Source organism: Limulus polyphemus, unplaced genomic scaffold, assembly GCF_000517525.1.
Source record: "Limulus polyphemus unplaced genomic scaffold, Limulus_polyphemus-2.1.2 Scaffold362, whole genome shotgun sequence".
Taxonomy (NCBI): Eukaryota; Metazoa; Arthropoda; class Merostomata; order Xiphosura; family Limulidae; genus Limulus; species Limulus polyphemus.
The window spans coordinates 285713-312931 of record NW_013665972.1 but is presented as its reverse complement, the minus strand read 5'-3'; the positions used below and the strand labels follow the sequence as shown (position 1 = coordinate 312931).

Sequence of the window (27219 nt, the reverse complement as noted above, 5' to 3'; positions counted from 1 at the left end):
AAACGCGCCTGATTTAAATGTCACACCTGAACGCTCACATCCTTTTAATTATGTTTGAAATTATGAACATTGCTCAACATCATGAAAATTAAACCTTATTTTCAATAAGCAGTCCTGAAAAATATTTGGGGGTGCTTAACTTTTTTCCAGGTGTATATATATATATAAACGCCCTTAAATATGTTTATGAGTTATTTATAACATTAATATCACTATTTCATCAATGAGAGCTGACACATATAGAAATATCAAAGCTATACATATGTATAAAACAATCTGGATATCTTTCAAATAGCATACTGCAATATGGAGTATTAAATTCATACAAAAAAGTACTGTTTTTTCTCCAGTAATCACCTGGCCTAAAATAAAATACCATTAAACACAAATGTAAAAGGAAAGTGGAAAGAAGACATTTCCAGATGAATTAATTAGTTTCATCTATTGAAACAGCTGATGGAAAAGAGAGAAAGAAACAAATGTATAAGGAAACCAACACTAGGGAGTCACACATTTATTTAAATTTAATTATGTTTTCAGAAAAAAAAATAAGTCCCTTACTTTCACAGCATATACATTTCCTTCAGTCTTATGTTTAGCTAGTAGAACTTTCCCAAAACTTCCTTTTCCAATCACTTTCAAGAACTCAAAATCACTTGGTTTCACACTAAAAAAAATAAAAATCTCCACAAATGTGGTCTAAAGTTGAAACTCAAAAACTTTAAAGGGTAAAAAATTGGTATTTCTTCTAACACAGTTAAATTTATTTTACTGAAAATACAATATTTTAAAAATAAAACAAATGTGTTAAGTACAATAAATCTAAATTAGCAGTATAAAGCATTGTTATAAAATTTGAGACGTAACTTCAGAAAGCTGTCATTCTCTGCTACTTTCTTTTTCACAAGTAATTCTTAGTTTATCACCAAAGGCAAAAACAATACATTCAATATGTAAATGGAAAATTTATGGTTAACTGTTGTAAATGAATTTATGTATATAAAAAATTTAATAGTATTCTTGAGCAATGTATAACAGAAATCATATATAATATGAAATGAGATACAGAATTTGTTCAGCAACTTCTTTAAAAAACAAAGCAAGGGATCAATTATGATATTTGAAACAACACCTTTAATTTATAAGGGAAAAAATCTTCAAATTGCTAGTTCATTACAAAAACTGGCCAAGAAAAACACAAATCTTGGATGTTTTATAGCTGCAAGAGATGCTTGAAGAGAAATGTGAGTATGATTTCACATTTATCAAAACATAGTAGCAGTTCAAGCAATGAAGGAAAATATAATATTTTAATGCTCTCTCAATGAAAAATTTTGTTTAACATCTACCCATATTTACTTGAAAGTACACAAAGCTTAGAAATATTAAACGATATTGTAATCTTTCCATCATTTGAATTCTAACCAATATAAAACATACAGCTAAACTCACTTGTTTTTTTCAGTAGGCCCCAAGTCGACTGGCTTATCAATCTTTTCCTAAACAACAGTACAAGTCAAAAAACAAACAAGGTGAAAGAAAGGCAATATTTCTCACTGAAAAATTAATCACTTATAAAAAAGATGGAGTTTTGTAACTTTTACTGAATATATAAAAATAATCATCTCAAAAATAATTTGTAATTTTCTACTTGTATATATATATATAAAACACACACACACACAATAAGTAAACCTGTCTTCAACAGTTTTGCTGTAATCAATATGTTTATGTATTAACAAATACAGTCTTCTGCTCTTTAATGAAATGTTTTAATGTACCCATTCTAGCTGTAAGGAAGCTTATGTACCACACTTTCATATTGTGCATCCCAAACAGTAATCCTGAGCCAGTCCTAAGAAGCCATATGTAAAAAATAAACTTTTCCAAACAACAATCACAGAAGTAAACATTTTCCTACACTGAAAATGCATTTCTGATAGATCCTAATCTCTTCTCACAGAATAGCTTTTTCCGACTTGTATTGCCCTCTATACGTGCAACTTTTTGCTTGCCACTAGCTTTGATACTCCCACCTACCCTTACATGCAAACTTATGAGGCAGATGCATGATAGCATGCAAATGAGCATGTGAAAACCCACCACCAAGAGGAGCATGACACAACTCCTAGCACAGCTGACTCCCTCTAAGCAACTTAGTCCAACTTTACTTCAATATTGAGCAACAGAAAAGGAAAAGACACTGGAAATGAAAAGGAAAGGTGGGAAGTGTGAGAGGAGGTAAGAATCTATCAGAAATACACTTTTAGTGTAGATAAATGTTAACTTCTAATATGATATCTTACTTCTGCTCACAAAACAGTTAGAATCCCACACTGCCCTGGTGGAGGGACTGATGTAACAGTACCTAAATGAGCTCCTTCCAGAAAGCCCATGGGGTGTGTGAATAAAGAGTATGTAAGACACATCCGTGAGGTGAGAAACCTCACCACTTCTGAAACCACGTATACTCTTCGCCTGTGAAAATGATGTGTTGCAATAAGGGCAGAAACCTAGAAGGGACCCCTGGTGTAGAGTGGTTAAGGCACAGCAGACCATAAGGGGAAGATTAACCTCAACCAACACCACTAGAGCCGTGATAGAAATCTCCAACAGACAGTAGGAAGAGGGTCCTCTATCATTCACCTCGGACACAGGAACTGGAGGGGAAGAAGGTCTTCCATTCCAAGGACCCACAACATCATGTATACATGTCCAACACAACCAACATCAGCACTCACCGTGAACCGACATTCAAGCAATGATAGGAAAGTGGATAGTAATGTAGCAGTTCAACTCCAGTCCAAAATCAGGTGGCATTAGGAATGATTTGTCTATTCCACAGTAGAAAGAAGGTACCAGGGCCACTCACATGTGAGAACTTATGTGGCTGGTCCAGCTTTTGAATTGAGCACACTTAGGAGGAAGCCTCCATGGTCCACCACCCCAGCAACTAGGAACTGATAAGTGGTAAGTACTCCTGTACTCCATTGGAAGAAAGGGAGAAAAAATGGGTTGGAGAGCCCAGAATAACACAGTACCAGAAACAGTGCAACAGGTGACCACAAAACCCTATTTTGAAAAGCAAAAGATTCAGTCAAAAGAAGGAGCAGCAGGGATGGTCAGCAATCCCATTCTGCTTTACTCATGTTAGTCCATGAGTGTACGGTCAAGGGCGAATGTATTTATGATGCAAAACACTGCGAGGAAAAACCTACAAGCAGTATTGCAGAACACCCCATTGAACTAAGGCTGTAAGATCTCCAGCCAACAACTATGGACCTGACGCCATGGTAGTCATGTTTTTCTTTACTAAGTTTAACTGTAAGAGGAATAGTAGTGATAGTAGCTTTAACACGAAACTCAGAATCCATGTCAATGAAAAGTGTAAGTAAAAAAGTCCAAAGAGAGATCTCCAAAGAATCATGTATTATAACAAAAGACACATAATGCTAACATGTACTAACTAAAACTTCCAAAGTGTTGCAAACATAAAGAAAAAACTAAGTTATCCTAAAAAAATAAGAGAATGAAAATTTCATAAAGGAAAGAACAAGCAAAAAATACGTCTGAACACCACAAGTACCAATTGAGAAGTGAAGTTGGGCTAAGCTGCATAGAGGGAGTCAGTTATGCTAAGAGTTGTGTTGTGCTCCTATTGGTGGAGGGTTGTCATATGCTCACTTGCATGCCATCACACAGCTGCCTCACATAAAAACATGTAAGGGTAGGTGGAAGTATCAAGACTAGTAGTGAGCAAACCTTTGCACATACAGAGAGCTGTACAAGTTGGGAAAAGCTATTCTGTGAGAGGAAGTAAGCTATTGTATCAGAAATGTACAATGAGACATCAAACCATAAACATTAAATGGAGACAAAACAAATTCCATTCCAAATGAACTAGATAATGCAATTCATATAAGTAGTTTATTAATGTGATGAAGAAATAGACAACCAGGAGTAAAGCCAGACTCCCAGAAAGAGGGAGGAGCCACCTATCCCTCAAGGAGCCAATAAGAAGAAGTTTTTGAAAATATGGAGACTTTCATTTCTGTATCAATCACATTCACAATGTGAAAACACCATCTGATAAATGAAATATTATACATTTAAAGGTTAATTATTTCCATTACATGCATGTGTGTGCATGTACATGTGTCTATACACACATAATTTGAAGCATTAAATAATAATGATTGTGGTTGTTTTTATCTAAAAGTTTTCTTCTTCAGAATCTATGAAAAAAATTTATTATCCACATTGAATCAATAAAATAAATTGTCTTCACTCACAATAATATCAAATCATTTTCTAATTTCAATGCCTTTCCCTTTCTAATTATTATTTATTTAACTTGCACTTTAAAGTTTTTGGGATTTTCGTGCCCATGTGCGTATGCAATACTTTTCCTGCATCTGTACGCATTGAGCAATGTCAAAATCTCTTGATGACTTGCACATACTCTGAAGTCATTCTGATTCCAAACTACGTGAAATTTTTTTGGCTCTTACCAAAATCTGACTCAGGTTTTTCAAAAGATTTTATGCCTAACCAATTTCCAAAGTCTTTCTAATCAAATGTAAAATAATGAATACCATTATGAGCAACAATATCTAAGTTTTATTTGACTGCAGACTTAAAATGGCACTATATCTGTAAGTCAATGATTAAAGGCAATATAAAATAATACCACTTTATTGTATACACCTAGCGTAATTAATGGTTACCTCCTGTGACAAATAATACAATCAAAAATACAGCAATGTGCCAAAAAAGATACATGTCATCTTTCCCAACCATCAACACCCATTCATAATTTATTGATAATAATTAATCCAATTATGTCTATCAATACAATATATAGTCATCTTTTTTTTTCTTTTGACACAAACTTTCAGTAACAATCCATGCATGTAATTGATATTGGCATACTCTCTGTGGAGAAATCAGATGCTGCTGATTGGCTTATGCCTACATAAACAACATAAACCTCAGACACCCAGTACAGTCAGTGGTCTTTCAAACATTCTAAAAATTAACCTACCCTATCAGGAGAGCTTTCATGACAACTTCATTGCTAAAGAAATGTCAAATAAAAGCAATTACCAACAAGAAATATACTAAATATTCAGGCAATTCAGGGATAAACCTATCTCACACTAACAAAAACAAGAGTTTCATGAATCTAATATGCAGAAGGACAGGTAGAATAGAAGATAAAAGTAAAATAAGACACTTTATTTTGTTGCACAAGAGTAAGAAAAGTACAAGTGATCATCAGCTCAGAAAGTCTATTGCAAAATAAAGGAAAGAAATATAAATTTATGAAAAAGGGTTAAATTGAAGTACACAATATCAGCATGTAGAAATACAGTTAAACAAAGACAGGTTTTCCAAGGCAAGCCTTGGCTCTCTCAGGAAAGTGAATTATTTTCCTCAGGTGTTAGAGCCAATCTGATGTGAGAATTCCAAAACTATATTCACAATTTGCCTAATATCAGGCACCAGAATGTAAAAAATATTTCTATGTGACAGTTGCAAGATATCCCACCCACATAAGGTCAGGTAGAACACAATGCAACCATCCCATGAAACAATAAATTCCTTGGCAAGTCAAACTATAAAAAGTAACACCTTGGGCTGAGTTTTTACACAATTTCAACCAGATTTGGGATATTCCAAATCACAACTTAAAATTATATTTTGTAGGTAAGAATAAATACTACATCAGAGTAAGGTATGTATTGATGTGTATTCATAAATTATCAAAACTAACTAAAAGCAAATAAAATGCAGTTGAATCGAACAATGCCAAATGATGGGAAAAAAAAGAAACTACATGAAGAAGGCCATATCCAAATTAAGAATACCATACAGATTAAGATAAACAAGAGACCAAAAAACAATGAACTAGACAAAGTTTTCTGGAATATCAAACTGAAAATAAAAAGCAGAAGAGATATGATGCAAGTCACCAAAGACATAGCAGATAAGGAAATTAAAAAAAAGGAATACAAGCACTCTGAACAAGACTGACTGCAAGCCAAAAACAATGAACAGCTCAAATTAGACAAAATATACAATCAGGATTATACTAGTAAGAAACATGAAATACAGGTAACAAGAGTGAAAATTAATGCTAAACGACATGTCTCTCCTGAGAAAAATAAGTATTCATGCACACTGGTATCCAGCAGATAAGCTTAAACATATCTACAAAATACATATTTTAGGACTTTTATGCAAAGAATAAATTCTACAGTAAAGGAATGAAACAAACACAAGTGAAGAAATAAACAATCTTTATTCCAGTAAAAGGACTATGTGTCATTTAGTATTCCACCTCCTCATTGGCAGTGACTTTAAATACCACCTGGGAAAAAAAAGTTAGGTTTTTTTCTAATGTCTACATCAGACAAAGAGAAATATGTTTTATTATATGAAATTCAGACACAAACATTTAAATGTAGTATACCAGAATCCCATTATACATATGTCACTAACAATTACAAATAACATTTAAAGTGAAGAAAACCATTAACTCATACTCTGTATCATACACTGAGATAAGCATGCCCCTCCTCAAGGGTGTACAGACATAGGGCCAAAATGATATGAATTTCTTCCCATTGGTATATTCAAACTTTACTTGAGTATAAAAAGATTAGTAAATGTTTATGCTTATTAAACACTCAGTTGACAACCAGGTCACTTACAGACATTTACATGAAAAAGTAGAGGGATATACCTAACTAAATATATATTCTACACTGTAGTTATAGAAAGGTGAAATTCATATCTGTTCCATTATGACAAAGCATTAAAGAACACTAAGGATACAAAAAAAGTAACATTCCTTGCATAAAAAATTCCATGACAAGCAGATTCAAAAGATAGCTCTATAAATCATAAAAAGAAAAAAACTTTTCCTGCAAATATTTCAGGAAGAAATGTAACGAGTTTGGAACATAAACTGCAAACATTTCTCAAACTTAAGAACTGAAATATCTAATGTTAATTTTATCATTGGAAAGCTTTTTAAAATAGTCAAAATACGTTAGGTATCTGCTGTTAAAAAAAATAAAGTTAATTTTTGCCAAGCACAAAAATTTAATGTATAAAGTGAATAAAATAACTGAAGCATGTTTATAACAGCAACAATATTTTTTTTAACTGGCCATGCACACTAAAATACATCTGGCCTTAACAACAATCTTACATGTAAATGCCTTAAGTGAAAAACACTTACAAAATCAGGTAATACTGGACTCTCTGGGGTTGTTGGAGTATCCGGTGCTTCATCCAGTTGGTCATCTTCAACCTCATTATTATCCACATTTCTACTCAGGTTCAGGAATTCCCTCACTTCAGGACTAAATGATTTGCATTCAACAGCAATGATGTTACAACACTGAATAGCTTGGTAATCAACAAAATATGTTTTACATTTGATGTTTAAATATATTTCATAAATCCTAGTTTGAAAAATCATACCAATTTGTGCTCTTTATAATCAAGCATATATTAAAATTATAGTTATAGCTTAATATGGAAAAGCACTAGAAAAGTTTATGTGTTTAAAAATATCTTTGGTCAATTATGCTATAACTAATATCTTTAAAATAAAACCATTTATATTAATTACAAGAAATTATTTATAGCACTAATAACATTTTTACATTCAGTGACAATTAAATGTACACCCCTTCCTTTAATGTATTCAAACATATTTCATTCTACCAGTTAACCTAATCCAAATAGAAAATTTTTCTTCAAAGTATCTAAGTCTCTTTTTTTATTGAAATTTGTTTTATAAAATTAATATTCTTTATTCATAAAGTATTTTATAAGTATTTAAGTATATGTGTGTATTTCACAAATGCAAGTTCATTTATAGTTTAAAAAACACCTTAGAGAAAGTTCTACAAATACATATGTTAATATTAGAAAATAATAATTTTACCTTTCCTGCTATTCTTTTAAAGTATTTTTTATGTAAATTAAAGGGTACATTGTTCTATACAAACTTATGTTTTTATAATTATTGTAAAGAAATATCAGTTAACAAATGAAGAAAATTATTATCTTTTTATAGTTTAAAAATTACTGTGATATAATGGTAAAAAACATTTACTAAAATAAATTTAATTTGTTTAAAAAATAAAGAAAAACTAAAAAATTAGAAAATATTTTGTAAGATGCTTCTCTGTCATAGCCAACCACCACTCCACCAGCCAGTTCAGTTAGTTCTTTAATCAGCTTTTGACAGATCAACTCAACTTTACTTGTGAATTTTAGAAACATTTCATTCAAAGAGAAAGAGATTAAATAAAAAAAGTGTGATCAAATAATCTTATGATGCAAGAAATAATAACTAAAAGTAACAAACACGAATAAAACACTTGGCTAAAAATATCCATTTACATGTAGTCACAGAGATCTTTTACTGCACAGCTTAATATTCAACTCAAAGTAGTTATAAACTAAAAATCAAAACATTGAAAATTCTTAAGCTTTAACTTTAAAATTTCAAAGAAAATAATTATATGGATGATTTAGTAAAAAAAATTTGGAAAGTGAAAATCTAAATTATTTCTAAAGTGACAATATTTCAAGTTGTGCTGTCTGAGAAAAACTTCTAATCTTTAAAAACATTTCTAGGAATAGAGCTGCTTAGAAGTCAATAAACATGTGTGAAATTAATAATTAGCCAATGCTGATAGGCAAGTTTAAGCTCATGATTTGTGATTTTAATGTTAACATTTTCCTTACCTGAAAATTTATTTCAAATAGCACACATTTCTCCACAGAACAGATAGCTAATACCTTGTACCACTGCTGAAAATTTTTAACAATGCATCAAGCCTATGAACAAGACCCATACTTCTACACATAATAATGAGTACTGCATAAGTTTATGTCACACAAGGAATATTCTTTACCCAATACACGTGGTGGTGCAGAAAGGTTTTGTGAAAAGAACCTCCTGTGTGTTGCAAAATGTTGCAAAAGTGAGTAGAATGAAAAGACATCTCAGGGGGTCAGCAGACCATGTATGTGTATTGTGGCTAAGTTAGGGTGATATAATTTCAAGTATAAGCAAGTTCAAGGATGAATCATCCCAGACATGCATCCTAGTAGGAACACAAGACCCATCTGGCTGGTCACAATAATCAGGAATGATCCAGTAAGAATGTAGGGGATTGACTTGTAATACACTTAAAGGTAAACACCCTTACTATACCTCTAAGGATGGGGTGCATCCACTTGGTCTCACACCAGTGGAGTTACACCAACTCAAAGTGGAACTCTCCATACTGACATATTCAGAAACTTTGCATAATCTGTCATCTGCAAAAGGTCCCACGCTCAATGGGTTACTGTAAATAGAGAAAGTAGGAGCTGACCATATGTGAGGACAGTGAATCACTCCCAGTGCTGCTCTTTGTTTGGAAATAACTGTGTGGTTGGAAATGTAAAATACATAAACTGTCAAAGCAGCCTTGTAGAAAAACTTCATCCCAACGGTGAGCACTGAGCAGAAGCAGATAAGTTTAACACTTTCTGTTATCCCACACTAGATGAACATTAAAGGAAAGAAGAAGAATTCCATTTGAGGCAATACCAGCCAAGAGGTGGGTTCAACTGTCTCCAGTATATATATATATATATATATATATATATATATTGTCTTCTTTTTCTTGTGAAAACTGCAAGACAAAAAAGAAATAATTAGCAACTCACTTCTTTAGAACCTCTGAGAAGATTTGTGAATGATGATGGGGTAGTCAAAACCCAATCAGAAGAAACTGCAATGTGGTGTAAGTAATGTTAAACAAAGATGTTAGGAATATCAACATCCCTGCTCGTAATATCTCATCCAAAGGACATTGATGGCCAGAAGCAAGAGATGCAGGAGACAGCCAAACATGACAAAGGATACAATCAAGGTCTGAATGATTGTGCAAAGAAGAAAAGGTGATTGAATGAAACATACACTTTCCCTCCCAAGCAGCACAAGTCTTGGAAAGGAAAGAACAGTCTGGAAATAAAATCAACCTATTTCTGTGGTAAATAGTGTAGGAGGGACCCAAAGAAATATAAAAGAGTGATGTATCCCTCAAGTAAGGTTAATAAATTACATTTAAAAAGAAAGATGGCACATGGGAACAAGAGGCCAAAGGTTTGAACAGAGAACATGTAAGAGCCCTGAGAACTAAACAAAGGTTCTAGTCCAGCAGTGAAACTGGATGAAGCTCAGAATGGATCTGTAAGAACTAGGAAGTGAAAACAAGAATGGCCAAGGAAAAGAAAGCAGAAGTTTTGGGATCAAGTACCTGATGTAATAAACAACAGTGGCCATATCAAAACAGGATCTCCATGTGCAAGAAGAAAAGTAAATTTAAAGAAGGTTCAGCTAACCCAAAGAACAAAGTGAGAAAGACTCCCATATGACTCAGACACTGACTTAGGAGTCTGCCCAGCTGAGTGAATTCTCCAAGTGGAAGCCCTCGGAAAACAGATAAGTGCGAGCCCTGAAAGGTAAAGAAAGATCCTGTGTGACCTCAAAGATTTTTGAAAAGTGAGTCCACAAGTGGAGAAAGAGTAAGAGCCAAACTTTCACAGGACCAAAGCTGAGGGGTGATTTCAGAAACAAGTCCCATGATGGCTGGCCTCTTCAGACACCAGGAGAGAGCCACAGGATGAGGAACTCCCTAAAAAAAAAGTATCATGAAGGATGGGTGGCAAATGGAAATCCCTGCAATAAAACTGAAGGAGTCTAACTCCAGAAAATAACTCATCCCATGATGCAAGTTCCAGAAACAGAAAGCAAGTGAACTGAGCAACAGCTAGAAAAGACAATGACAAAAGCATGAAACAGAGATTAGTTCAGTCTTCTCCAATAAAGCTGTTGGTGTTGTAATGCAACCTTAGAAGGGTCAAGAGAACAGCAAGCTAAGAAGGTGAGTAACAAAAGTCAAAGATGAACAGACTGAGAGTAAATAAAAGTTAAATTTGAAGAAGAAGAAAATATCCAAACTGGGAAAAAGATATTCAAGGCATAGCAACACTAGGAAAGAGGAATAATTCCAACCATAGCCAAAGAGGAGGAGGAGTTTTAAGATTAGGAAGGGCATGGCAACTTAAAGTTAACATGAAGCAGAGGCAGAAAGGATCTGCAATAATGCAACAATTAGGTAAGGGAGGAAGAGGGTGATAGAAAAACTAAAAGTAAAGGCAACTTGAGGGAGGAGCTAGACAAAGTAGTTCAAAGTCAAGGCAGATTTAGCAGAAGTTACAAAATCAAGAAGCCATGATCTTGATTCCAAGATTAAGATTGAATTAATGAAAGTATATTCTTATTATTTCTAAGTTTTTGTTGGGTTTTTTTTTAATAGATCTGATATTTTCATGGTACTTAAGCCTGGGTAATTATCGTATTGACAAAATTGAGATAAATTATCAGTTTCTGTTGAAACCAGGACATTAGGTTAATGATGATGAGGAATATACTTATCAAAGAAACCACATCACAGACTCTGGAACACATGTACCAAAATCTCATGTACTGATTAAGAGAAGAAATCAAATTAATATAAGAAAAGACAATTCTATCAGAAGCTGTAAATTAAATCAATTTTTAAATGTGTATCATTCTTTCTTGGAATCAAGAAAATGCAGATAAGAATATTATCTGCATTTTCTTATCTTAAAATATTATCTAATAGTTGAAAATAATAAGTGCAAGCATTCCATATTTTCAAGAAAAAAAAAACACAACTGAACACTGCAGTGCTGAGAAAAGAATGAGCTTTGGGTCCACGCAAAGTACTGAAATGGATAACATGTTGCCCTCCTATTACTAGAGGGAGTATACTCTAATGCTTATTGCATCACACACAGTTGTAGTAATAAATATTATTACATGTGATAGGAGTTTCATTCAAACACATGGTGCATATGCTAAAGCATTTCAGCAGTGATGCGAAGTATCAGCTATCCATTCTGTATAGAAGTGATTAGCATTTCTGAAGGCTGTATTTTAGAGTTCTTAATTAAAAAAGTTTTTACAATGAAGATAATTTTTGTACCACATTAATGATAATATACTAATTGTATGATCTATAAATGTTGAAATAACAGTGTACTTTTTCACCTAAATGGAAAACATAAGTGATAACAAGACATTTTTATAAATAGATAATGCATTCTATACTAAATGCTTGAAGTAACTATTAAAAGATGTTTAAAATTTACAAAGGCTATACTGTTCATGAATATTTCCTCTTTCTTCCATAAACATGTAAGCATGATCAAAAATATTTAAAATATAAGCATGCCCAGAAACATCAAGGTATGAAGACTAGTGATTTTATAATTACTTGCTAATCAATTGCTGATCACTGAAAAGTTTTTGAACAAATTCATCTAATCCTTGTCTTCGTTTGCTGATAAGATCAGAACTAAAATTGTTCCCAAAGAACTTTTTGCCCGGCAGTTTGATGTGTAGCCCTGGAAAATCTTTTTTCAGCTGAAAAAAATCATATACATTATGTCAATGACATGGGTAGTCTTACTCATTATAAATGTATATTTAACATAGAATATAAAGAAACGAAATACACAATTTATAAGGAGTCATGTATATATTAGTAAAAGCAAATTTTGTACATAACTTCCACACATATGTTGTAATCAGTTTTCAATTACATTTCACAATATGAAGTAGAATTACTTAGTTCAACCAAATGTTATGAAACCTACACTACAAAAGTGTACTTGAAGAAGATCCTAACCCTAATGGAAGAATATATATACATATTTTAACATAAGCACTTTACTTACTTAATGAAGACTTAATGAAATATTAACCATTTATACTTATTTGAAAACTACATAAAGTACTCTCAAATATTTGATTTACTGACTCACTGATAAAAAGTAATGAAAAATTCCAGCTTCAGGTGTCAAGAAAGCATGAAACAAAATTTGAATATGCTGTAAGACTGGCAATTACAGAAAACATGGTGTATAATTTCATTATCAAAATGATTCTTGTATGGAAAAGTTACAACTACAATTGCACATTTGTTCTTTACTGTATACCACATGAGTGTTTTGTTTTTTATTTAATGCCATTACATAAATGTATGTAAAATTTGTAAGGAAAAAGACTTACATAAAATTTATGTCATAAATGCATTTATGTACATATGCTTAAGTTCATCATTATTAATTAATCATGAGCATTTTATATGTCACACACTTTAAACATGATGTTTAAGCAAAGTGCAGAACAGAGGATTTACTTAAACAACTTTCATAGAGTATAAATTTTATCAACATACACAATTTTCACAAATTAAGCTAGTTTGGAATCTTGTAAAAGGTATTCTGAACAGAAATTACAAGAGATTTTATGCTAGCATAAATTAAGCATATAACAAAAATTAAAGAAAAGTTTAACTTCTTTATTGCATTGACCTTTGCCTCTTTATCATTACAAACATTATCATCACCACCATTCCTACACAGAGTTGAAAAAAGCATTTATTTACCCACAGTTTATGTGTGACAACATTCTAGCAAAAACTATTTCATTTAATGAAATAAAATTTGTTGACAGGCTTACTGTTAACCAAGTACTATTTTTAAAGTTCAGGTGAAATTCAGTTTAAATTATGATGTTATAGAAAAAGCTTAAAAAAAAACTCTACATAATCTACATGTTCTTGATAAATATATAACTGAATTCTTTAAACAGTTTTTTTATTCCTGTTGAAATAGCACGGAGAAACTTGGTCTCCAAACCCAAATATTCTTCTAATAAGTTTACCACACTTGAACATTATCAATTAACACACAAGTTTAAATATTCATCCTACTGTATACATATATACAACTTGTTTCAAATTTTGTTTATACATGATATCTAATCTTACAAAATATCTATGTAACAATAAAGATAAACAATTATAAGGCAAAATAAGACAACTTTCGAAGAATGTTAAACAATTCAATGGCAATGATGTATTGCTGACAAATCATAACCTATATATATGTTCACTGAGATAAGAGTTCAAGTGAATGTATACAAAACCACCTACTCAAAGTGAATGATCCATATGAAAGTTTATCTTTTGCAGTGTTATCTTTTTAATCTATTAACTATTATACAAAAGTCAAATATGAAACCATTAGTATACACATGTATGCATGCTTCTAGTGATTAGTTAGGTACTTGTATGTCACAATACTGACATTATACATAACATTCTTTAAGGTTTACATAAACAGATAGATGAATAAGTTAAAATAGCTTGCATGGAAAACCTAGTTAATTCTACGACTGTGATTGGTCAGTCATTCTCATATGGAGATTCAGCTTCTACATTATAAACAAAAATTAAGTTATGTTTTCTGCTAAATATGTTAAAATCTGTAAATTATTCCAGCCATTTGAGCTGAATTTCAGTTGAAAATTACTCAAACTTAAAACATAGTTACAAATATTTTATTAGTAAAAATTATTTTAAGTATAGGTATAATTAGTACAATATTATAATCAATATTTTATATAAATTATACTGCTCTCTGTAACAGCTAGCATCACATGAGCATACTAAAACAATAAATTTTTACTGTTTTGTGATAATGCTTTTAAGAACATAACTAAAAGAAAACACGCTTGTTAGACTTAGTAATCTAAAGCTTTTATCAAAAATAGTTCAAATGTGGTATGTATTAATGTTACAAAACAAAAATCAACAGGCTTAGAGGTCATCTACAGGGAGACTTCTCTTAGTATAACAAACAATCAATACATTTCTGCTGTTGATTTTACAGAAGTTTTATATTCTGTTATGTCGTAGTTTCAAAATATGTTGTAATATCCGACTACTCCCCATTTTAATGCTGAAAGTTTAGAAAAGTGAAATTGCTGCTAAAAATATCTGCTTATTTATTTTAAGGTCTTTTACAGATTATTTTTTATTATAAAAGTTATCTTTCACTTAATAAAACATCAAAGTTGTTAGCCAACTCTATAAGTGAACCCAAAACATAAACCTTCTAATGTAAAATTTCATAGGTTATAAAAGAATAAATAAAATACATCAAAATTTCTCGTGCGTTAACTTGGTCCCAATGTTATCAGAGAAACATCAACATATTTTAACTATTCTTTCATATTCGATTCTTAGATGTTTTCTGCTTAATTATTATCAAAATTTATGGAATACCTCCAGAACTTCAGTTTCAAAACTGAGAAAAGGTTAGGTTTCTTTCAATTTTAATTTTAAGCACAATAATACCTTGAATCACAAAAAATTATGGCAGTTAAAAAATGCTCAAAAAAGGATTTCAAATTAATGTTTGCTTTTATAATGCAATTATGTTTTATGTTTGCAAAATATTTAAATTTCTCAAATCCTTATTTATTGACTATCATATTGTTAACTTCATTGTATTCAAATAATGTATATAAGTAAAAGAACTTATTTGCTGGAAAAACTATATTTATCACATATAAATTTATCTTGACCATGAATACTGTTAGCAAAATAGTGTTACATAACATGAACTAATGCTATCATGACAAGTCAGGTTATAGGTCATCAATAAATTTGTCAGTTTTCACAGTGATTTTTATGATTTATAGTAAGTTCTAAAATTAGCAGAAAAATAATGGGTTAATGAATATCAAACAAGCTGAAACTGATTGAATGTATAAAACTAAACTTTCTGACTAATAATAAACAAAACTGAAATACTAAAATGAAAGGAAATATTTTTTTGTTTTTCAAAACAGTGTCTCTCCATAACATTTTTGAAATTTTAGATTGTAAAATACAATAGAAAAAGTACATAAACTGCAAAATCTTTTAAAGTCAAAACTAAATATTATTTCCACCATTAGAGGGAAAAGGAAAATCTAAAGATATTAATAACCCCACTTCCAATCTGGAAGGGGTTATAACTGACATGTTCTCTGTTTAAATAAATGAAATTAATTTTACATTATTGTGTTGCAAAATTTTGAATAACCATAGAATTAGAAGTGTTACAGTTGTACACAAAAGATGTTTAGAGACTTCCAAAATGTTTAAGTACCACACAATAGTTGAGTAGTTTAACACCTAAGGTTCTTATTTGCAGTAATTTCAAAGATTAATTCTTTCACCCAGTTTTTATGTACCTTTTGTCTCACTCATTTCTTGGATAAATATAATCAACTTCATAACATAACTACATAGAATTAGTGCTCACATTTTCTTGTAGCTTACAAAATTCATTGTATCGTCGAAAAACAAACCATGTCTTTCCTCCTGCAGTTACTAGTACTTTGTATACCTGAAAAACACATTAAATTTCACAAGGTTAAAAGAATTAAAGAGAAACATTATTAGCATTTCATCTCTTTTGTTACACACTCAGATAAGTCTGTCACATACATATCAGATTTCTGAAAGTATCCTTTTTTTTATCAAAAAAGAAAAAAATAATATTTATATAATAATGCAAATTCAAAAATATTCTTTTGTACGAACAAAATACTTCTGGAAATCAATATTTTGAAATGAAGTGAAATTTGTAAAAATTACTAACAGTTTTCATATTATAAATTAAAACTAACAAACAACTCCAAAATAATTATGGGATTAGTCCCTGTACTTTACAATGCAAAGTAATAAATGTATGGGCCTTTTTAAAAGAAACTTTGGCTTTATTTTGTTTTCCATATGTTGATAACAAGTGCTGAAACATTCTGGAACCATCTTTATATATCCATGTTTATCAAAACATAGTTCCTTATTCCACAGAACATTACACAGTTTAGTAAAACATCCATGGTGAGCTGGAGGTGGGTTGCAGTTATAAAACTACATGTTTTACAAATGATAGATTTTAGTAAGCTGTAAAACATCTTATGACTAAAAACAAGCCAAAAGCCAATAAAGTGCATAGATAATGAGTGTGTCAATAAAAGATTGGCACCCTAGTGGGGGAATCCTACTACATCCAGAACAGGTATCTCTTCACCTGGATCTTAATTCCTGTATTGTGAGTGGAATTTTATATGATTTATCATCACTATAGGCCAGGCCCCAACCAGATAGCATAGGTTCCACTACTCTGGGTTGGAATTAAAGGGCCATGGTCCCTATATTCCAAGTTGGTGGATATGCAATTGGACCACAAACTATATATATGTGTATGTATGTATATAAATACATATGAGTGGATCCTAACCTGTAGTCATAGAGTGATATGTTCCAAACAACCAGAATCACAAGAGAATGAGCAACACTGAAGTGGACAAACCTTCTCCTCAACCTGAAGAGGTCCGGAAGGCAACAACTCACGCTTGGAATGATGGGATCATGTATGCCTTACTCAACCTGAGGAAACAGAAGTCATCCAGTCTGGAATTATGAACACTCATCATCACTCCCCAACCATGTGGGCAAGGTAAATTCTACTTGCTCCCAGAATTATGGAGAGGATGTGGAACAACTGTGCTCAACCAAGGACCCAGGATAGGACCACTCTGAGTTTGGAATTACAATGAGACAGTGGACCCTCTTCCATGAACAATGTACTGAACCAATATTGATATTGATGAAAAAGAAAAGCCATGTTCAATCCAACTGGACAGCCATGCATCATATCTGAACCAGTATTATGAGCAGGCTCCAACATAGTCTGGTTCCACTCCTACCAACATCTGGGAAAAAAACATCCAGGGACCCAGGTAGCAGGATCCCCAACTTCACCCTCTTCTCCAAGAAAGGAGGAATTCGCTCTAACACTCTGGAGGAAAAGCCTCTGTTCACCACCCCAGTGACTGGAAACTGGGTGTGGTAAGGATGTCTGAGCTCCACTAGTAGAATGTTGGGGGGGGGGGGTAATGTGCAATGGGGAGCACTGAGAAACAGTGCATAAGGTGAACCATGAGTGATGGTCCAGCATAGTACAGTAATACCACCCAGTCAGCCTCCAGGTGGTTTTATGGAACACCTCATTTCGACAGAGCCTGTTGCAACCTGTATAAAATATATTGAATTTGCATTTGATAGTGCACAATTGGTTTGATAAAAACACACCTGCTTAGGCAACACTTGCCACAGAGTGAGATCCAGTGAAAAAAAAAAAAAAAAGAGGTTAGAGGCCCTGTAATGTAAAGAGACAAGAGGAATATAAAAAATACTCACTCCTTCTTATAATCTAGCTGATGTGGTCAAGATAGCCATGGGGGTAGTCAAAAACCCTGAGAGGAAGATACTGCCAGATCATGCAAATAATGTGAGATAAAAGTATTGGGAAAAGTCCACATACTAGTCTGCACAATGTCCTCCAGCATGCAATTCAACTGTGCAGCTAAGGACATAGAGGTGTGACAAATCTGATGAGATGTGACTTGCAGAAGTTTTCTCACTTGCAAAGAGAGCCCAGAATAAGCAATATAGATCAATTTTCGAACCCACTTCGCGAAGGTAATCGGGGATAAATTAAGGGAAACTGAAGAATGCCAATGAATAAAAAATTGATTTCTAGCACCTTGAAAGGAGTTAGTGCAAACCATATAACACCTCAGGGCCGTGATGGAACATAACAAGCGATCAGGGTCTGAGTGGTCATAGAGGTGAGAAATAGAGAGCAAATGAACTGGTGAGAAGGATTTATCCCCTTCCCTGGCTGCCAGAGTCTTAGGTAAGAAGGACCTGTCTGGGTATAGAAAGACATAAGTAGAGTGATAAAGAGTCCTGTACATGTGCAGTGCAAACAACTCTGACTGATGATGTCCACAGGCCAGCAACAACAAAAAATAAATCTTAAGGGAAAGGTGATACATGGTATATGAGGCTAATGACTCAAATGTATGTCGAGACAAAACATGTAATACCACCTTAATATCCCAGTTAGGCAATTGACAAGGCCTTTTGGGACAAAGGATTTGAAACAGCTTGAGAAGGCCAGATAGTGCTGGGGACTCAAATAATTTCCAATTCTTTGAGTATCTAAATGTAATCGATAAAGCTGCCTTATATAAAGTGATTGTAGATAGTGCTAAATCCTTGTCAAAAAGTCAGGTCAAAATATGAGCTATGGTTTGCACATTTGAGCAAAGTAGGTTCAATTTCCTCGGATCATGATTGCTTCAACACAGATGGCCAAAGAGAAAGTGACAGAGGTGGGCACTCTTGAAGTTACCAAAGAAAAGAAAACTATGGTTGAGCCAGTCAATCTGGTGCTACTAATAGCACACAACAAAGGGTGGACCAAACCATAGCCAGAACTCTGGGTAAAAGATGAACTGGTTGGAAAGAATAGAGGTACAATCCCATCCAGTCCTGACTGAATTCAACTAATGCCAATGCCTGAGGAAGAGGTACTGGGGACCAAAATGCCTTTAGTTTAAAGTTTCAATGAGTGGCGAATGCATCGATCATTAGTGTCCCATTCCTAGAGCAAGTCTAACAAAAAAACCTTGTGGTGTAGCATCCATTCGATTGGAAGAATCCTGCTGGGTCAAGACAAATGATCTGCTATCAAATTCATCACCCCCGGAACATGGCAAGTTAGTAGGCTGATATGATGGGAGCAAGCCCAAAAAAGATCCAATGTTCGAAAACAAAGATCCTGTGATTGAGTGCCCCCTTGATAGGAACACCACCATGGATTTGTCAGAGAGAAGCATGATGATTTTTCCCTTCAATAATTCTAGACCTTGAGACATTGCCCTTTGGACAGCAGGAAGCTCTAAAACATTGATGTGGAAGGAAGTTTCGTCGTCCATCCATAGGCCTTAGAATTCTTGACCACTGATATATGCATCCCATCCCTGAAGTGAGGCATCTGTGAAGAGATGAATCTCGGGACAAGGTGGCAGTAGAGGAACACCTATCATAGTATTGTTCCGATCTAACCACCACTCAAGATCTAAGATGTTGATCTGAATAAGAAGACTGGGTGATTCAGTGGATTGCTGTTCATGATCCATTGGTCACGCAGCAACCACTGAAGGGATCTCACATGTGCTTGTCCCAAAGGAATTAGAGATTTGAGTGATGCCAACATCCCTAAAAAAGAAAGAACCATTGATACAGTGGTAGAAGGAGATGTGAGTAAGAGTCTGACTGCCTGTTCCATAGCATTGAGCCAGATGGGAGTTGGCTGAGCCGGACTTAGTTATGTGTTGAAAAAGACACACACATGGACAATGTGTTGAGTTGGCATGAGAATAACTTCTCAGCTCTGATAATAAAGCCTGCCTTAGTGGCTTCTGAAAGGAGAACCTGGGTGTGACATTCCACCAACTGACGAGATGGTGCTAGGAGTAATCAGTCACCATATAATGGTGTGAGCACAGGCCTAAAGAATGAAGGTGATGAGAAAAGGCTCATACTATCCTACAGAATGCATATGGTGCAGATGCTAGTCCAAAGAGTATAGTCCTGAATTGCAGTACCTGACTAATTAACCTTGTGCTGGAAACATAGATAGCAGCAGGACGACTCCGCTATGGAAATGTGGAGATAGGTGTTGGCAACATGGAACCTGGTGATCCAAAGTCCTGGTGAAAAATGCTAACATAGGGTAAGGAATGATTCCAACGTGAATGTGGGAGGATCTAAGAATTGTTCGAGACAAGAAAGATCGACAATTGAACACAATCTCCGGTCTTCTTGGGCACGACAAGTAGACGGGAATAAAATCCCAGAAGAACTGTGTCCACTCTCTCTACTGCCGCCTTGACCAACAACTCTCTAATAGCCCTGGAACAAAGGTCTACAATCTGAGAATCTGTTGGAGGTGGAAACACTACAGGTTGGGGGGGATAATAGTGGTGGTGATGTGAACTAAATGACCAACCCCAATCGAAAACCTGTAGTACCCATGGATCTGTAGTAAAGGAATTCCATATGTCCAGAAAATGTTGTAACCAAGTCCCCACTACCCCACTGGCATAGAGTAGTCAATGCAATGGTCTGCCCAACAGGAGGAGCCTCTTTGATAAGGACAGAATCTATTCTGGATATCAATGGATCGAGGTGCTGATATCAGCAGCCAAAGAAAGTCGAGAGGCCAACAATGACAATGAGGAATGTAAACACCTCTGGGATGCTTGCAAACATCAAGGGACAAAGAAAAAGGCCTCACATAACTCACTGAGGGCAGCAGCAGCTAGTAATTCAATGCCTTTCAACAAGGCATCTCTACTTAACAAATCCCAACAACATACCAACCAAGAAACTAAAGAAAGAGCAGAAGCTGACATATATACCAAAGTAGATGTCAACAAAGGTCCCAACTCATCAAATTATGTTGTGACCACTGAGAGGCTTCTGACAAAATTTGGAGGAATGATAAATATCTCAGAACCATAGTGAGAGTCAGACAAATCCTAGAAAACTGTGATATGTTCAAGTTGATCACAGGCTCCATTCTAAAAACCCACATTTCCAAAAGCAGATCTAGTCTTTGGGAATCCAAATATGCATACCCCTGGCAGTGGTAAGTCAAAGCATGTTGTTCCAACAAACCTGACAGACAAGGCATAGCTCTCCTTTCATATTACTGAGTGGTAAAGCAGTAAACCTCCCCGCATGAACAGCAATATCAGGTGGTGGAGGAAGAACTAAGTATTCGCCCTCAGGCCTTTCCACCATCAAGGAAGGTGTAGACTCATAGGCAACTGGAAAAACCCCAGAACATCACACACCCAATTGACTAGGTCTGATAAGTAATGAATTTTACTAGAAACTATGTGGATTTTAATGACAGAAGAAAAAAATCAAATATGCAAAGACAATCTACAATAGATTCTTAAGGTAAATGTTTCAGGTAGATGAGGAAAGACTGTTTACAGACCTTCTAGCAAAAACAAAAATAAACACTGTTAGATATACACGACTGTTCATTTTAAGTTTAATACAAGAGAATTATTTAGCTTATGTTGTGTGATCATTAAAGCAAGTTATTTTAGAAGCAATATATATGCAAGCGATCAAGTTAGTGCAAGTTGGTGAAAGTGAAAGTAAGACAAAGTTAGTGAGAGATATAGTCAAATAGATCTAGACTGTGTTTGTAAGTTTAGCCATAAAAGTGTATAATTGCAACTTTTAAAGTGTAATAATCATAAATTGTATTGTAATAACAATGTAGAGAAGAAGAATTCATCTTGTTAGTTGGGTTCTAAGGTAACTGAACCAGCCTGTGTAGACTCTTGATGAAAAGAGATGATTACTTAAAGCTCTGGATACAACTATGATGATTAACTGTGTAACAAACATTTGTATATATGTTTGACTTGTTTTGAATATATATAAGTGGATTGTGTGCTGTCCACTTATTGTTGTAATTTATCGTCAACAAGTCACAGACACCTATTGTAAAGAATCCTGCCCAAACATATGTAAAAACCTGACACACAATTTAGAATAGCTTCAAACATTAATATTTCTTTAACAAAAACTAGAAATGTTCTTTTACCAAGAGTACCTCAGTATCGTAATTAAAGCAACATTGTATAACTCCAAATTACAGTAAAAAAAGAAAACTGAAGAAATGGATGTTAACTTTATTTGACCAGTTAAGTTTGGCCAAAATCTCTCTCTCTTTCTCTCTGAAGAGAAGTACGGACAATCAAAAACGTCACTGCTAACAACTGGGTATCAACAAATAGATAGTGAAAAGAGAATTAAAATTAATTTAAAAATTCATCTTAAAATTATTTCAAAATGTCATAACTTTGTCTAAAAGTGAAATGTTTTAGTTCACAAATAGTACACATTATAAAACTCTGAGAAATTATGATTCTTTTCTTAATCATCAAACTCTTCCAAATGTCCAGATAGTATGCAAGTTAACAAAAACAAACCCAAGCAAAAGTTTTATATCTCTTTCATGTGGAGTCAAAATGACATCCCACACTTGGAATGCTTATACAAAGAATGCAGCTTCTTGCTGTATAAATAGAAGTATGACTCAATGAAATTCACTTTATTCTCCTGTCACTGATCAGCTTGGTAAGAGTTGTTTTAATAACTTCAATACTGTCACTTCGACAATACAAAGAGGTATTATATAACATTGAGAAAAACTAATCTCATATATACAAAGACTTAAGATAATATCTAGGATCTTAAAGTTAGTTTCACATGTTAAATATAAGTATAATGGAATTGATAAATGTTGCTGGAGAACAGATCACAAATAAATCAGATCTTGAATTCTTGAAGACAAGAACAAAACCTATCTACAACAAACAAAAAACTGCAAAATGACAAAATCCTGAAAAGCAGTAAGCATATATAATATTCCTATTTGGAAGTATCAGATACACATATAAATGAATAGATTCACAAAAATACTTGCAATAAACTGAAAACTCATTGTGAAGAACCAAAAACTTGAGTAAAAAATGTAGATGTAAAGCTGACTCCTGAAGGGAAGTTGCAGTCCATTAGACAGAAACAGAGAGAAGGTACAGTTGCCAGCAACTGATGAAGCAAAAAAAAACCAAAAAACTAATATCATGAACCTTAATGAAATCTAAAGTGCACCATCAAACAAAAACCACTCCATACATAGCTTAACCTACATGTAAGTGGTAAGAATCAATCAAAGAAAGGAAAAAGATGCCATTACTTGAGGGAAAACAGTCTGAAAATACACCTGCAGAAGACATTCCTATATCGTAATTCCATTATCCCAAGAACACTTTTTTTGACTACTGCCTAGCTTAAACAGAAAAATTACCTTAAAAGGTTATCCATAACCTCAACTTAATCATTAAGAGGTAAACAAAAAGTAAAACATTAGGTCAAAAAATATAAGAATCAAAAATGAAATTTATGTTAGAAGTCAGAGTCGCTCAGCATCTTTTCTACTTTTTTGGAGGTAAAATATTACTTTACATTTATATTAACATCTCATCAGTGATGTACATGTACAGAACTTTCATGTAGTGTATGTACCACTTTCATCACTAGTGAAACAAAGACTGAGGAAATCCTTAAGTTATCATTAAAAGACTTAAAAAGCTGTATGTACATTGAACTCCTAATACAAGCGACATCAATTAAGTGACCAAGTAACCAATGGTAACTTCTATTTTACATAGAGATAAACAAATTACTCACAGTGTATTTCAATCGCTTTTTCTCCCTGGTTTCAAAGTTGGTGACACTGGCTGATGTTGGAGATATAGAGCCATTCTGGTTACTTGTTCCATTTACTGTTGAACTGTTGCTCATTGCTTAGTCTACATAAAATTGTACAGTACTTTAGGTTCAATTTGCTCCACAAGGTTTACACACATGTTTAGTATCATAAAACTCTTCCATAAAAAAGAAAAACTGCAATCTCTAATACTCTAAGCTACTCAATGGGTATTGACAGCTCTCAATAGTATTTCCTAATAGCAGTAAACATTTGAAAAGTATTGTACAAATTTGCATATAATTTAAGAATTCTGTATTTCCAAGTAGTATAATAGAAAACTAATTTTTATTCCAATGATCTACTTTAAACTTCTTATTTATTTCTGATAACCAAATTTAGCACATAAGCAAAATATTAAAATTTACATACATGTATATAAAATTAAACTTAAATAATCACCTGGTTTAATTTGACTCTAGACCAACTCACTCACACACACATTGAAAATAAAATGTAAACAGAAGAAATTTCACTGACATATAAACTGCACCATACACCTTTAAAGTTTTTATAAATAACTTCTTCACATCTGTCGTTACAATAAATGAATAATGCCACAGTAAACTCTTACACAAAAGTATTATTTATTACACAACAACATAGAAAGTGAACCGCTTTTTGTAATGTGGTATTTTTCAGGTGAACTGATTTCCCTCCTACAAAGAGTAATCAGGGAGGATCCACAGAATAACACAAGAATTGAGTAGAATGTGTGTTGGAGGATGCAATTGTATTCTCTGACTTTGACTGAGATTTGAAAAGAAAGGGACTGGGCACAAGATAGAACACAGTAAAACAATATTTATTTCTCAAACAGTCCAAAGTGAGTATATTAACTGAGGTTGCTGCTTTTACTGAAGCTTCTAATGATCTCTTTGAAGACAAAGAATAAATTGTAAATTTGTTCCAGACTGAGAAGACAGCATAATATAACCCAGCATTGCAAAAATATAAATAGAAAGATGCTGACGTAATTATACATATGTTTACACAGAGGTGCACTAAAGTGCTACATCAATGACATGAAACAAATTTATAGCTGTGCTTGGCACTTGCACATATGCAAGAATGAAGGATAAAATTTCAAATATATACAATCACATACAACATATTAAAAATTATTTCATCTGTGAGATATGTATCACTTGTGTGTCTCCATAATAAATGGTATTGTAACACATACATATGGATGAAAAATAACATCAGAAAAAGCCTCCAATGTGCAAAATCTTACAAATAACCATAATGCAGACAGCCAACAGTATTTAGCATAGTATGATTATTATACAACAAAGATAAAAAGTTTTATTGCTACAAACAAATTAATCATCACCTTTAAAATACTATTACTTGGACACATATACAAATGGATATACAGTTAGCTATAGAATAATGTATAGCAAAACAAATTAAATGTGTCGAAACTGTCAATTTGAATGAGGTCTTTAATTGGATAAGATGTCCAGTATATAAAAAATGAGTTTTGATGCCAAAATCTCTAATTCTATAGATGAAATATTCAGAAAAGACACCACACAGAGATTTACATGCTGCTTAAGAATAATAATAAAAAAATCACCAACAACACAAACATTTTAAACATTACTGTAATTCATTAAAAATTTATCTTCTTATTACATTTCATTACCCTTCATTGTATTATTTTCTAACCAAAATAACAATGAAAAAGAACTTAAGTTAATCACTTACTACCTTATTTATACTGCCAAATGAATTTACATATACAACACCTTTTATACTATTCTACTAATCTTCAGTTTTGATACTCAGAACTTTAAATTAAACCACATTTCACAGCTACATAAAACCATGCAATAATTCTCAAGATATGCATGTAATAACCACTTCATTCCAACACTCTGTTAATATGAAAAAATTGCTTTTACTTTGTAACTTAAATATGTTATTACTCTTTAGCCTTATATGTGAAATGTATTAAAGTATCCTAAATATCACTCACTGGTCACTTTATTATAATTTCCACACATACACTCCATATCACTCCATTTATATATATATATATATATATATATGGTAGATATAAAAGGGTGTAACTTGTTGAGTAATTTATTGTGTTATACAAATGCATAGATGCCATCATATGTAATTTGTTACAAAAATAATGAATAAGGCACAAAAAAAGATATCTGAAATGCCAAAAAAAGGACATGATAGTACAACACAAATACATTATAATACTAGTAGTAGTAGCAGTAGGAACATGATTAACAAATACAATTTTTCTGACCAGCTGCTCAAAGATATCTGAGCAAGCTTGTAAGTGCAACAGATGTTAAATTGTGTCCCAACTGATTGATTCCTTCAGCAGTGACAAGGTTTCATCTACCTAAAAAATACCATGTGGGCATTAAAAACTTGTAAGTTATCAGCATACAATCAATCTGAAAAGTTAACATTTTCTTACACTGAAATTGTATTTCTGGTTGATACTTACCTCTACTCACATAATAGCTTTTTGACTTGTGCTGCCCTCTATATGCACCATTCTCACTCACTACTAGCCTTGATACTCCCACTTACCCTCACTTGTTTACATGTGGTATACCTGCACTGTAGCATGCAAATAACTATGTAACAACCCTTCACCAATAGTGAGTGTGACACACCCTCCTAGCGCAGCTGACTCATTCTGTACTATAGAGTACTTTCATCACTTTGAGATTAGGAGTGGGGAGGATAGGTGGGAAGTGTTAGTGGAGGTAAGTATCTTCCAGAAATACATTTCAAGTATAAGAAAATGTTAACTTCTAATACAATACCTTACCTCTTCTTACATAATAGCTAGAATTCCACATTGAAATGGTGGAGGGTCCAATGCAAATTACCTAGATGAGGATTCTTCAGAGAGAACCCATGAGGTGAGATACCTTAATCTATAGGGTCACGCCCATGTGGGACCACACCCCATCTGTATCAGGTATACTCTTTGCCAATTGTAAAGATACA

At 33.3% G+C, this 27219-nt stretch overlaps 1 protein-coding gene across 3 annotated transcripts in view; it reads right to left on the bottom strand.

Annotated features, from left to right (window-relative positions):
* Nucleotides 1-27219, bottom strand: part of LOC106457699 (serine/threonine-protein kinase Sgk2-like) — a 75047-nt gene that overhangs the window by 34280 nt on the left and 13548 nt on the right. For all 3 annotated transcript variants that reach the window (XM_013917146.2, XM_022383702.1, XM_022383701.1), the window contains 6 exons: nt 24150-24271; nt 16270-16353; nt 12384-12532; nt 7250-7373; nt 1453-1499; nt 562-667 (listed from right to left, as the gene is read on the bottom strand). In XM_013917146.2, coding sequence (XP_013772600.1) covers nt 562-667; nt 1453-1499; nt 7250-7373; nt 12384-12532; nt 16270-16353; nt 24150-24263 — 624 coding nt within the window. In that variant the 5' untranslated portion in view covers nt 24264-24271. The remainder of the gene's footprint in view (nt 1-561; nt 668-1452; nt 1500-7249; nt 7374-12383; nt 12533-16269; nt 16354-24149; nt 24272-27219) is intronic.